The 14578-nt window shown below is 38.5% G+C and overlaps 1 protein-coding gene across 1 annotated transcript in view; it reads right to left on the reverse strand.

Annotated features, from left to right (window-relative positions):
* The window catches only part of NLRP3 (NLR family pyrin domain containing 3), a 66703-nt gene continuing 52125 nt past the window's right edge, over positions 1-14578 (reverse strand). The window contains exons 9-11 of the mRNA XM_024134392.2: positions 4452-4622; positions 3777-3947; positions 1-614 (exon numbers count right to left, since the gene is read on the reverse strand). Of these exons, the coding sequence (XP_023990160.1) occupies positions 515-614; positions 3777-3947; positions 4452-4622 (442 nt within the window). The 3' untranslated portion in view covers positions 1-514. The remainder of the gene's footprint in view (positions 615-3776; positions 3948-4451; positions 4623-14578) is intronic.

A 14578-nucleotide genomic window follows, 5' to 3' on the forward strand; every position in this document is an offset into this window, starting at 1 on the left:
TATTAGAAAATATAACTGTTCAAAGATTAAAAATAAATAAGTTGCTGCCACAAAATTGCAACATAATATACAGTTAACTCATTCTGTTATGGTCAATTAAGAGAAAGATGGCAGGAGGAATGATACAGTCAAAAGTAAACCAAAAAAGGGGAGGAAGATATGAGGGAAAGGAGAGCTAGAGCAGAAAGAGAAAAAGAAAGAAAAAGTGCTTCATTGAATGAGTTAGTTACATGAGGTCACCAAGAGGAACACATCCTCTGACTGAGGCACTATGGTGAGACCTGTGTTGTTTGATGATTTTATTGCCCTGGTGTCTTCAACCCAGAGGTAAAGGAGATGCTCATATTCTCTAGGCAAAGGCACCATCAGCAAGCTTCCACTCTTCCTCACTGGACCAGAAGAATCACAGAGTGGTGGTCTTAACCCTGATGGAGGAGTACTCACTACCACTTATCCACACCTAGATGGCAGGGAAGGCAAAGAACCTTGGTGTCTGGCAGCCCTGCTTCCACCACTACCAAGCAGGCTCAAAGACAATGGTCAACTCAGGCTTTTCTTCTTGAAGTGTTTCTAACGCACGTTTTGTATCATAATTGAAATACATTCCACACAACCTGTAAAAGCAAATAGAGAAGCTTTGGATTGTACTCTTCAAACAAACACTCAGTTTTTGGCTTTAAAAATCTCATCTCCTCACTTAGCCTCACACTTCTAAGCTTTCCAATGCTGCACTTCATGTCTAATGTGGTTTCTGTGATATTCAATATTTTTAACCTTCAAGTTTGGAAATGTTTAAACATGTGCAAATATAGAGAGAATAGTATAATGAATCCCATTACCCAGGTTTGACAGTTAACAGCTCATGGCCAATCTTGTTTCATCTATCACCCACCCACTCCTCACATCAGTGGATAATCTTAAACACAGCAGTTCATGCATCTATAAATATTTCAATGTGTAAAACTAAATGCAGGCTTTTAAAACATAACTGCAATGCCATTATCACACCTAGAAAAGTTAACAATAATTTCTAAATATCAATATATGTCCAATCAGTGTTTAAACTTCCTCAACTGTCTGATAAAAATTTTATATTATGTTCATTTAACCAGGAGCCATATAAAGTCCACACATTGGGAATTCCCTGGTGGTCCAGTGGTTAAGAGTTGGTGCTTTCACTGCCATGGCCCAGGTTCAATTGCTGGTGGTGGAACTAAGATCCTGCAAGCCACACAATGCAGCCAAAAAAAAAAAGGTCCACACATTGTAATTGCTTGTTATGCCTCTCAAGTCTTTTTTGATATCAGTTCTTCCTCCTTCTCTTTTTTAAAACTTCCCTTGCAACTTAACTAAGAAATCATACCATTTGTTCTGAATCATTTCTAATAATCTTGATTTGGTTGTGTTATGGACTGTTTGTGTTCCTTCAAAATTCATATGTTAAAGCCCTAACCCTCAATGTGATGGTATTTGGATATGAGGTCTTTGGGAGGTAATGAGGGTTAGATGAGGTCATGGGGGTGGGTCCTCATGATGGGATTAGTGCCCTTATAATAAGAGATACCACAGCACACACTCTCTGTCTCTCTCTGTCTCTCTCTCTGTCTCTGTCTCTCTCTCTCTCTGTGTACACATGAGAACACAACAAGCCCAGAAGAGAGCTCTCACCAGAAACCAAATCAGCCAGCGCCATGATCTTGGATGTTCCAGCTGCCAGAACTGTGAGAAATAAATGTCTATGATTTGTTTAAATCACCTAGTCTATGCTATTTTGTTATGGCAACCTGAGCTCACAAGACAGGTTGACTGCATCCATGGATTCCCCAGTCTATTTTGAGCCTGTCCCTTATCTCCAGAGTGTCCTTCAGGGCTGGGTCAATTAGCCCACATACAGCAATGTCCCCAGCTTCATCCTGACCAATAATTCCTTTTGTTCCTATTTCTCTTAGCTCTGGAAATGGCTTTTCTTGCAAGAAACATGCTCCACTGTGTCCACACAAGGATACAATGCTGATCTGAACTACTGTTTATTCAAATCTGTATTCCAATTGCTTCTCAGCCTTGAGGCCATGGACAAGGACAGAAACTTCTGGGCTAATAGAATTTATAAACTAGGGGTAAGATATAGATAATAAATAAACAAGAAAATGATATAGCATGTATTATGATGGTCAACACTATGGAGGAAAATAAGCAGAGAAGAGGAAAGGCATGCTGGGCTTCTATTTTCAGTAGGATGGTTACAGTCAGACTCACAGAGAAAACCCTGAGCAGAGAATTTAATGATGCATAGGAATAAGGCATGTGGATATCAAATGGGGGAAGTTCCAGGCAGAGGGAACTGCAAGTGTATAGTTTCGGAGGTGACAGTGTTTTTCGAAATAGCAAGGAAACCAGTGTGAGTGAAGCAGAAGGAACTAGGGTTAGAAGATGACTTTGCAAAAACAGCAGGAGCCAGATCACATGGGGCCTTAGACACTGCCATGAGTTTGTGGCTCTTACTTTGTGATAGGAGCATGTTGGTAGGAGTGATATGCTCTGACTCATGTTTTAGCTACACCCTCCATCTGCAATGGTAGATGCAGAGTAGCCTGTCAGAATGCTACCAGGACAATCCAGACAAGAGATGACAATGGTTTGAACTAGGGTAGGAGCCATGAAGCTGGCAAAAAAGTGGTCAGTGAGTGGGCATGCTGTGAAAGCAGAGTTAACAGGACATGCCAGTGGATTGGATATGTGCATAAGGAAAAGGATATGTCAAAGATGACATGACACCAGGATTATTTTGACCTGAACAATTCAGACTGAGTTACCATTAACTGAGATAGGGAAGAAGCAGATTTTAGGCAGAAGGGAACAGCACAGGTTTGGATTTGGACATGTGAAATTTGGGAGGCTTATTAGACATCCAAGTAGAAAGGTGAGACAAGCATTTGAACGTGGAATTCATGGAGATATGAACTGGGGGGAGGGGAACAGCACATATATGATAAAACCAGAAGACTAGATGATGTAAACAAGGGAGAAAGTGTAAAGAAGAAAAATTTACCCAGTGATTGAGTCCTGGGGATTCAGTATGTAAAGGTCAGAATGATGAAGGGATGCCAGAGGAGACTGAGCAGAAACAGCCAATGTAGTAGGAGAAAATCCAGAGGAGAGTGTGTTGACCCTAAAACCAAGTGAAAGAAATGTCTTTAGTGGAGACTGTGATCGTCAGAGCTGACAGAAGTTATGAAACTAATTAGGAAGCTTTTACTAGCGAGGTAATATGTACCTCAGTGGTATCATTGATGATGGAAAGGAGCCAATGGTCCCAACACCCTGAAGACAGGCCAAAGTTTATGGAATTTCTAATCTTGATGTTTCTGGAGCACTTTTTACTTAGAAATTCTCCGAAACAAGACCAACAACATCCCTACTACGCAAGGACCTTTGCAATAAGGATGACCCATGGACAAGTCTAGTTCTACAAAGTATGATACCTTGCATAGAAATACAATTCTCTTTGGCTATTTTTCATTGGGACTTGTGTTTCTTTCAGGAATATGGATGAAAGGTCTTTTCACACCCAAATGAACCTTGATTATTCTAAATGTCTGGATGAAATTGAATATGTAGGTCATGACTCAATTATTGTATACATATATAAATCTGCAGCTGGCCCAGGCCCAACCTCACCCAGAGTGCAAATGAAGCCAACCTGGATTTTGGAAACTGGCCGACTTTTCCTTAGCACTAGGAGCCCTGCCACACAAATCTCTACAGAGCACACTTACTGCAGGCTTTTCAGGAGGCAGCCCTGCTGTTTCAGCACTTCACAGAGTAGCATGACCCCCAGATCACCCAGGTCATTGTTGCCTAGGCTCAACTTTCGCAGGCTCTGGTTAGAAGTCAGAAGTGTGGAAAGACCCCAGCAGCAGTGTGACGTGAGGCTGCAGTTGTCTAATCTGCAAGAAAGAAGGTGATTTCAAGAAAATGTCCCCTTAATTATCCTCCACAGGTCTCCCAGATCTTAGCCTTTAATATTTCAACTGCAGGAAAGGCTCAGGATTAACAAGGTTGGAACTGCCTTATGTGCCAAGGGTTATCATTCTCTCCTCTTCAGATGAGAACATTTTTTCCAGTCTACTGGATTTTGCAGTTCAAATGATTAACAGCAGTTTATGAAATGATTTTTCCCAAATTCCGTGTCTCCCCCTCAGATTTTCCTAAAACACTAGTGCCATACCACCCCCACTCTTTTGCGGTAGAGAGATTTATGGTGAAAGGAACTTCAGTATTTACCTTTACACCATCTAAAAGTACAGCTCCCCCTAGTCCCATAATCCTGTAAGAAACCAAGCCCTAGGAAGACTCTCAGATATAGATTATCTCAACATCATTCCCCTCAACTATCCCCTTCCCTGTAGCCACCATGCATTCCCATCACTGTAATAAGCTCAGAGACTTACTCCAACACCTGAAGCTTGCAGTGGGCATGTAAGAGTCCCTTACAGAGTAGCTTGACCCCCACGTCTCCAAGAGCATTGCCCCGTAGGTAAAGGTGTGTGAGATTCTGGTTTGTGCTGAGCACCGAGCATAGAGCTAGACAACCACCTGACGTAATGCCAGAATTCACCAACCTGTAGAAGGAACAGGGAGAAGAATCCTCAATGCTCAGACTTCCTTGAACATTGCACAGCTGTCTCAACACAGGAACTTCATTTTATCTGAAAAGCTTCATGCTTCAACTTAAAGGTCAGTGGCCAGCATCTTGGAAATAATCTGAGGAGAGCATGACTCCCTATCTCTGGCCCCATAAAAGAGACAAATGATTTCTTAGCAGATGATTTCCTGGGATCAGCAGAAGAGACAGAGCAAAAGCAAACTGATCCACATTCGCTCCACATTCCTCCTTCTTACACGTATTCCCTCTGACCATACATGCTCCTCACTACAACTTCTTCCAGAAAGACATCTCAGATTGTCTCTTACTAATAATTCTCATTATTATTATATTAACACTGCAGAGGCCTACCTTATTTGATTCTTATACCAACCAAGCAAGGTGGCAGTGCAGCTGTAACTACTGAATATTTTCTACAGATTAGAAGGCTGAAGCTCATCAAATCATGTGTTGCTTTTAAGGTCAAAGAGAGAGTATTTGGTAGAGAGGGGACCCAGACTTACACCTTCTAGAGCCATCCCCTGCTCTATTGGCCTTTCTGTCCATTTCACACTACCTGCTGCCTTGTAAATGGCCTCTCAGAGTACAAAGCCCTAGGTTTGCATTATACGCAGTGGAACTAAGATTTTTGATGTACTACTCTTGGGTCAAGTTGAGAATATACTATCACCCAACAAGAGCATAAGGGCTCTGAAATAGAGAGCTGTGTCACTCCTGCATAGAAGCTCAGAGAGTAATATACTGTATGCAGAAAGTCACATGTGCTAGGCCTTCAACAAATTTTTGATTTAAGAATATCTCATGCAGTCACATTTCTTCCTAACAATGACATGTTTTTAAGTTCCAAGGTGTCTTAGAATCAGAAAAAATAGAAATACAGAAAGAAGTGATTCAGACAGCATAGCATAAACAGATGACCAAAAGGAAACAGAAATAATTATCTATCCGCTAGTCTCCATCTTCCCAGTCAAGAATGAATCACAACAAAAAAGACTGAGTAAGCAAGACAAAGAGGGAAACGAAGCCCAAAAGGGATGAACAAAAACAACTGAGTGGTTTATAGTAAGTTCTTCTTTCTAGCTAAGGAGAATTTTATCAGAGGATCTTCAGTGAACATGCAGAAGGGATTACAGGATTTCTGGCTGTCATAGACAGAATGTTTGTAGTCCCCCCTCCTCCAAATTTCGTATGTTGAAATCTTAACTTTCAATGTGATGGTATGATTGAGTTGGCCACAAAGTTCATTTGGGTTTTTCTGTAACATCTTATGGAAAAACCCAAAAGAACTTTTTGGCCAAACCAATAGAATGTGGGGGCTTTAAGATGTGATTAGATCTTGAGGGTAGAGTCCTCATGATGGGATTAGTGCCCTTTTAAAAGAGACCCCAGAGAGCTGCCTCACCCCTATCACCATGTGAGAGCACAGCAAGAGTGGCTGTATGCAAGCCAAGAATAGAGTCCTCACCAGGAACCAGGTGATCTACAGGCACCTTGATCTTGGATTTCCAGCCACCAGAACTGTGAGAAATAAATGTTTGTTGTTTGAGCCACCTAGTCTATGGTATTTTTGTTACTGCAGACCAAATAGACTAAGACACTGGCAAAGATGAAAACCATTCCAGAAGACTAGAGATGGTCCTCAAAAAGGAAAAGAAAGAATATTTTGAAAGTTACAGAATAGTAAGATTTACTACTATTTCCAGAAAAGGGCTAAAAAGTATTATGCAACAGATGTTTGAGGAGAAGTACACAGTGAAGTGGCAGCAATTACAAGTAGATAGGGTGGTTTTGTTAAGAATAAGTCACATCGGGATTATCAAAATATTGGTAACCACTGAGACTAAGTGATGGGTACATAGAGTACATAATGAAATGTTTAGAAAATCAAACAACCAAGCCCTACCAACCAAACCACTAGATTAGAAGAATGTAACCAACCTCATATATCTTGGTTTCACCCAATCCATTCGGCTCAGATCTATATTTACTGAACATAGATATCTTTCCATGTACTATATTGTTACTGATTTTTTAAAAATTTACTAATAATATGCCTTATGTCACAAAAATGTCTCACAAAGAAAATTGAGGAAGAAGATTTAACATTTATTGAGTATCTACTAACTGCTTGGCTATGTGATGATGACTTTAAATAGAATTATCTCATTGAATTATTACAAAACCAAGATGCATGTGTTGTTTTTATATCTATTTTTAAATAGAAAAACTGAGGATCAGAGAAATCAGTTGAAGAATAAGAAGGAGCTTTCTAGATGGACAGTAGGAATGGGAGAGTAAGGGTAACCCTTAGGCAAAAGGAAAATGGTATGCAAGGGTGAGGAAGGGTGAAAGAGTGGGCCAGGTTCTTAGAACTAAAACTTCAGTATGACTCAAAAGAGTGAAGGGTGTGGTAGGCAAGAGGGAAGGAGCAGCAATCTAGGGCTGATCAGGGATAGCCTTGTGTGCCAAGCTAAGATATACCAAGTTTATCCTGATTTCAAAGAAGAACGTTTGAAGGTTTTTTGAGCAAAAGCCCAGTATTATCAAATTTGCATTTCAGAGAATTCCCTCTGTTGTTATGTAAAAGAAAGATGAGAGGCAGAGGAAATTGAAAGTAAACCCAAGATTAGAATTAGCCTCTCTTTACTTGTCAGCTCCCTGGAAAGTCCCACTATTCAACAAGGCAGAATAGAGAGGGCAAGAAAAAGGAGAGAAGTGGGAAAAAAGTTACAAGAAATAAAGAATTTTGAAAATGCTTAGTGTGTGATGCTTGTGTAATATTGTGGAGGGGACAGGGGCAATATGCAGCCAGAGAGAAAGACCTAAAGTTCAAGAAAAGAAATGTTGGCTATACCTAACAAAATATAAAATGCCTAAAAGTTTTGCCTCATTAATTCCACTTGTAGGTGTCTGTCTAAAAACAAATACACACACATAAAGTTTTATATATAAATATGCTTGCTGCAGAGTTATTTGTAATAGTGAAAAAGTAGAAACTCATCCAAAGGTTCATCATTCAATGAGCAGCTAAATATATTACCATAATGTATACTATAGAGCATTATGCCGAAATCTATAGATCTGTATATACCAACATGGCAATGTGTCCACAATAAATGAAAAAAGTAAATCATGGAAAAGTGGTCTCATAATGATTCCAGTTTGGATAAACAGAGTGTTTGGGGTTGAATCATGTTCCCCAACATATCATATGTTGCAGTCTTATCCCCCAGTACTTCAGAATATGACCTTATTTAGAAATAGGGTCTGGGCTTCCCTGGTGGCACAGTGGTTGAGAATCCGCCTGCTGATGCAGGGGACACGGGTTTGTGCCCCAGTCCAGGAAGATCCCACATGCCGTGGAGCGGCTGGGCCCGTGAGCCATGGCCGCTGAGCCTGTGCGTCGGGAGCCTGTGCTCCACAACGGGAGAGGCCACAACAATGAGAGGCCCACGTACCACAAAAAAAAAAAAAAAAAAAAAGAAAGAAATAGGGTCACTGAAGATGTAATTAGTTAAAATTAGGTCATTAAGGTAAGCCCTAACCCAATATGACTGATATCCTTATAAAAGGGAGATGTTTAAACTCAAAAATAGACACACACCAACACAGTGAGAACACCATGTGCAGATGAAGGCTAAGACTGAGGTGATACATCTACAAGGCAAGGAATGTCAAAGATTGCCAGTAAACCAGCAGAAGCTGGAAGAGAAGTATGGAACATACTCTTCCTCACAGCTGTCAGAGGAACAAATCCTGCCGACACCTTGATCTTGGACTTTTAGCCTCCATTACTAAGACAAAATAAATTTTGTTTGGAACATTTTAACAATAGCAGAACATTCTTCTCAAGTGCACATGAAACATTTTCTAGGATAGATCATATGTTAGGTCACAAAACTAGTCTTAGCAAATTCAAGAAGACTGAAATTATACCAAGTATCTTCTCAGACCACAATGGTATGAAACTAGAAATCAATAACAGAAGGATAATTGAAAAACTCAAAAATACATGAAAATTAAACAATGCTCTTCTGAGCAACCGATGGGTCAAAGAAAAATTATAGGGGGAATAAAATATCTTGAGTCAAAAAAATTAAAAACAACATACCAAAACTTATAGGATGCAGGAAAATCATTTCTAATGGGAAAGTTTCTAGCCATAAATGCATACATCAAGAAAATTGAAAGATCTTAATTAAACAATTAACTCAAGGAACAAGGGACTAGAAAAAGAGGAATAAACAAAGCCCTAAGTTAACAAAAGGAAGGAAATAAAAGATTACAGCAGAAATAAGTAAAATAAAAAGTAGAAAAATAATAGAAAAAAATAACAAACTAAGAGTTGGACCTTTGAAAAGATAAACAAAATTTACAAACCTTTAGCTAGAAACTTCCCCCCCCAAAAAAAAGGAGAGAGAGAAAGAAAACCCAAATCAATAAAATTATAACCCAAAGAGGAGACATTAAAACTGATATCACCAAATTACAAAAGATCATAAGAACTGCTATAAACAACTATAACAAACTGGACAACATAGAAGAAATGGAAAAATTCTTAGAAACATACAAGCTACCAGGACTGAATCAGGAAGAAATAGAAAATCTAACCAGATTAATTACTAGTAAGGAAATTGAATCAGAAATTTTAAAAACTCCCAGCAAAAAAAGGCCCAGGACCAGATGGCTTCACTAGTGAATTTTATTAAACATTTAAAGAAGAATTAACACCAATTCTCCACAGACTTTTCCAAAACTCAAAAAGGAGGAAACACTCTCTAACTCATTTTATGAGGCCAGCATTATCTTGATACCAGATAGGGCACTATAAGAAAAGAAAACCAGAGACCAATTTCCTTGATGAATATAGATGTAAAAATTCTCAACAAAATACTAGTAAACTGAATTCAGCAGCCCATTATAAGAATAATGCAGGACTTCCCTGGTGGTCCAGTGGTTAAGAATCTGCCTGCCAATGCAGGGGACACGGGTTCAATCCCTGGTCCAGGAAGATCCCACATGCCACGGGGCAACTAAACCAGTGCACCACGACTACTGAGCCTGCGCTCTAGAGCCTGCGAGCTGCAACTACTGAGACCATGCACCACAACTACTGAAGCCCGTGTGCCTAGAGCCTGTGCTCTGCAATAAGAGAAGCTACTACAATGAGAAGCCCACGCATTGCAATGAAGAGTAGCCCCTGCTCACTGCAACTAGAGAAAGCCCATGCGCAGCAATGAAGACCCAGCTCAGCCAAAAAAAAGAAAAAAAAAAGAATCATGCAATATGATCAAGTGGAATTTATCTCTGGGATGCAAGGATAGTTCAACATATGCAAATCCATCAATGTGACACATCACATTAATAAAATGCAATGAAAAATCACATGACAATCTCAGTAGATGCAGAAAAAGCATTTGACAAAATTCAACATCTGTTCTTGATAAAAACTCTTAACAAATTAGGTATAGAAGGAACATACGCCATCATAATAAAGGCCATATATTACAAGCCCACAATTAACATCATACTCAACAGTGAAATGTTGAAAGCTTTTCTCTATAATCAGAAACATGACAAAAGTGCCCACCCTCCCCACTCCTATTCAACACAGTACTGAAAGTCCTAGCAAGAGCAATCAGGCCAGAAAAAGAAATAAATGTATCAGAATTGGAAAGGAAGAAGTAAAATTGACTCTACAGATGACATGATTTTTATATAGAAAATCCTAAAGACTCAACCAAAAAACTGTTAGATCTAATCAAAGAATTCAGTAAAGTTGCAGGATACAAAATCAACATACAAATGTCAGTAACATTTCATGTAGCGTTGGTGGTATAGTGGTGAGCATAGCTGCCTTCCAAAAGCCAGTAGCATTTCTATACACTAATAGCATTATATAAAAAAGAAATAAAGAAAACTATCCCATTTACAGTAGCATCAAAAACAATAAAATACTTAGGAATAAACTTAATCAAAGAGGTGAAAGATCTCTACACTGAAAACTATAAGACACGGGTGAAAGAAATTTAAGAAGACATAAACAAATAGAAAGATATCCCTTGTTTATGTATTGGAAGAATTAATATCATCAAAATGTCCATACTACTTGAAGACATCTACCGATTCAATGCAATCCTTATCAAGACTTCTCTGGAATTTTTCACAGAAGTAGAAAAAACACTTCTAAAATTTATATGGAACCATAAAAGACCCAGAATAGCCAAAGTAATCCTGAGAGAGAAGAACAAAGCTAGAGGCATCATACCTCCTAATTTCAAAGTATATTGTAAAGCTATGGTAATCAAAACAGTATCATAGTGGCATAAAAATAGACAATAGACCAATGGAACAGGATCCAGAGACCAGAAATAATCCCATGAGTACACCATCAACACATATTTGATGAGGAGCCAAGAATACTCAATGGAGAAGACAATCTCTTCCATAAATGGTGCTGGGGAAATTAGACATTCACATGAAAAGGAATGAAACTAGACCCCTTTCATACATTACTCACAAAAATCAACTCGAATAGGATTAAAGACTTAAAGATAAGACCTGAAACCATAAAATTCCTGGAAGAAAATATAGAAAACAAAGCTCCTTGACATGGGTCTTAGTAATGATTTTTTTTAATATGACTCCTAAAGCATTAGCAACAAAATTTAAAATAAACAAATGGGACTACATAAAACTAAAGCTTCTGCATAGCAAAAGAAATAATCAACAAAATGAAAAGGCAACCTACAGAATGGGAGACAATATTTGCAAATCATGTATCTGATAAAAGGTTAATATATAAAATGTAAAGAACTCATATAACTCAATAGCAAAAAAGCAAATAATCCAATTTAAAAATGAGCAAAGGGCCTGAATAGATATTTTTCCAAAGAAGATATTCAAATAGCCAACAGGTACATGAAAAGATGCTCAGCAGGACTACTCACCAGGGAAATGTAAATTAAAACCACAATGAGATACTACCTCATGTCTGTTAAAATGGCCATCATCAAAAAGACAAGTAATAACTATCGATAACACTGCTGTATGGTATATTTGAAAGTTGTTAAGACAGTAATTCTAAAACATTTTTTGTAACTATATGAAGTGATGGATATTAAGTGGTAATCATTTTGCAATATATGTATGTCAATTCATTATGCTATACACCTTAAACTTATACAGTGCTGTACTTCAATTATATGCCAATAAAATTGAAAGAAAAAAAGTAAAAATAAATGTTGCTTAAACCACTCCTTTTGTGGTACTTTATTACAGTAGCCCTAGAAAACCAATACACAGAGTGTATTAAGATGGGTGGGTAGATGGACAGATAAATGGATGGATGATTGTTCATGTATAACAAAATGTCTGGAAGTTTGCTCATCAGCCTGCTGTAAATGGTTCTCTCTGGAAGTGAGCTGAAAAGGAGCTTTCAATTCTTACTTCATGTATTTGTATCATTTAACATTTTCACACTAAACATGTATCACTTTTGTAATTAAAAAACTCACAAGCAGGACTTCCAGTTTCCAGGCCAGCATGTAGAAAGCTTAGAAGTTGCCATTCCATCCTAACAACAAGGTAAAAGCTGAACAAGCTGACGAATCAACAATACTTCTTAAATCCACGAGAAGTGTGGCCACAGCACAATTTGCTGCCCCCAAAATTGGGGAGACACAGAGGCAAATACAAAGAATCATAACTTCCTGGATCAGAAACCCATGAGCTTAAACACCCGTGGGAATCAGTGCCCAGGTAGGAAAACCTGAATTGTAATTGACAAATAACTAAAGGCTAGTTGTGGACAAGTCTGGACAATAAAAACACCAGGGGACCCCGTCATAAGGGGACCTGCATATTTTTGTGAGTTTTACCTTCAGGAGCTCAACCAAGTTCTCACATTAAATATCAGGGAAAAATCCCTCTGTGCTTCCAGTATGTGGAGGAGTAAAGGAACCATTTTAAAATACAAGCATACATCAGAGATATTGTCAGTTCGGTTCCAGACTACTGTAATGAAACAAATATCACAACCAAATTAGTCACACGAATTTTTTGGTTTCCCAGTGCATATAAAAGTTATGTTTACACTATACTGTAGTCTATTAAGTGTGCAATAGCAATGTGTCTAAAAAAACAATGTGCATACTTTAATTAAAAAACACTTTATCGCTAAAAAATGCTAACCGTCGTCTGAGCCTTCAGTGAGTCATAATCTTTGCTGGTTGAAGGTCTTGACTCAGTGTTGATGGCTGCTGACTGATCAGAATGGTGGTTGCTGAGGTTTAGGGTGGCTGTGGCGATGTCTTGAAATAAGACAACAGTGAACAACAAGGTCCTACTGTAGAGCACAGGGAACTATATTCAACATTCTGTGATAAACCGTAATAGAAACAGACATGGAAAAGAACGTATACATATGTATAACTGAGTCACTCTGCTGTACAGTAGAAACTAACACAACATTGTAAATCAACTACGCTTCAATAATTTTTTTTTAAAAGACAACCATGAAGTTTGCCATATTGATTGACTCTTCACTTGAACACTTAGAAGAATTGTAGGGTTATTAATTGGCCTAATTTCAATATTGTTGTGTCTCAGGGAATAGGGAGGCCCACTGAGAGGAAGAGAGATGACACAGGAACAGCCAATCTGTGGAGCAGTCAGAACACACACAACATTTATCAGTTAAGTTCACTGACTTATATGGGTGTGGTCTGTGGTGCCCCCAAAACAGTTACAATGGAACCATCAAACATTGCTGATCATGGATCACCATAACAAATATAATAATAATCAAAAAGTATGAAATATGGAGAGAATTACCAAAATGTGACACAGAGACACAAAGTGAGGAAATGCTGTTGGAAAATGGTGCAAATAGACTTGCTCAACACAGGGTTGCCACAAACCTCCAATTTGTAAAAATTGCAATGTCTGCAAAGCACAATAAAACAAAGATCAATAAATTAACGTATGCCTATATACCAGAGCACTCAGTTCTTTTCAACAATACTTGTCCTCAGGAGAAAATAGCTGCCCAAAGCCTAACCTGCTGGGATATGATTAGTCTAACTGATCTTAGGGAAGGGAAATACTCAGCTTCAACCTACTCTAGGCATCCTGTTCTGCTAAAAAGGGAGGAAAAAACCTGAGAAGCAGTTGAAAAGTACTGAGAATTCACAGTCCAGAGGTATAAATTCACTGAAAGACTGAAACCTAATCATAGGATTATAGAATGCTTCACCTCTTCCCACACTTCATTACCACATTACTAAAGTTCTATTTAGAGTAGTTCCCTCTACACTGTACATCATGTCCAGGATTCAAGAAAAAGTTACAAAACATTTTAAAAGGCAAAAACTAAAGGTTGAAGAAACAGAGAAAACATCAGAACCAGAGTCAGATATGGCAGGAATGTGAAATTATCAGACCAGGCATTTAAAATAGTTATAATTAATACCCTAAGAGCTCTAACGGATTAAGTAAACAGCATGGAAGGACAGACAGGCAAAGTAAGCAGAGAGAGGAACAGTCTCTCCCATCAGAAAACCTGCAAAAGCCTCTTAGATAGCCTCATCCACCAGAGGACAGATAGCAGAAGCAAGAAGAACTACAATCCTGCAGCCTATGGAACAACAACCACATCCACAGAAAGATAGACAAGATGAAAAGGCAGAGGGCTGTGTACCAGACGAAGAAACAGGATAAAACCCCAGAAAAACAACTAAATGAAGTGGAGATAGGCAACCTTCCAGAAAAAGAATTCAGAATAATGATAGTGAAGATGATCCAGGACGTCAGAAAAAGAATGGAGGCAAAGACTGAGAAGATGCAAGAAATGTTTAACAGAGACCTAGAAGAATTAAAGAACAAACAAACAGAGATGAACAATACAATAAC

The sequence above is a fragment of the Physeter macrocephalus genome, chromosome 2 (genome assembly GCF_002837175.3).
Source record: "Physeter macrocephalus isolate SW-GA chromosome 2, ASM283717v5, whole genome shotgun sequence".
Lineage (NCBI taxonomy): Eukaryota > Metazoa > Chordata > Mammalia > Artiodactyla > Physeteridae > Physeter > Physeter macrocephalus.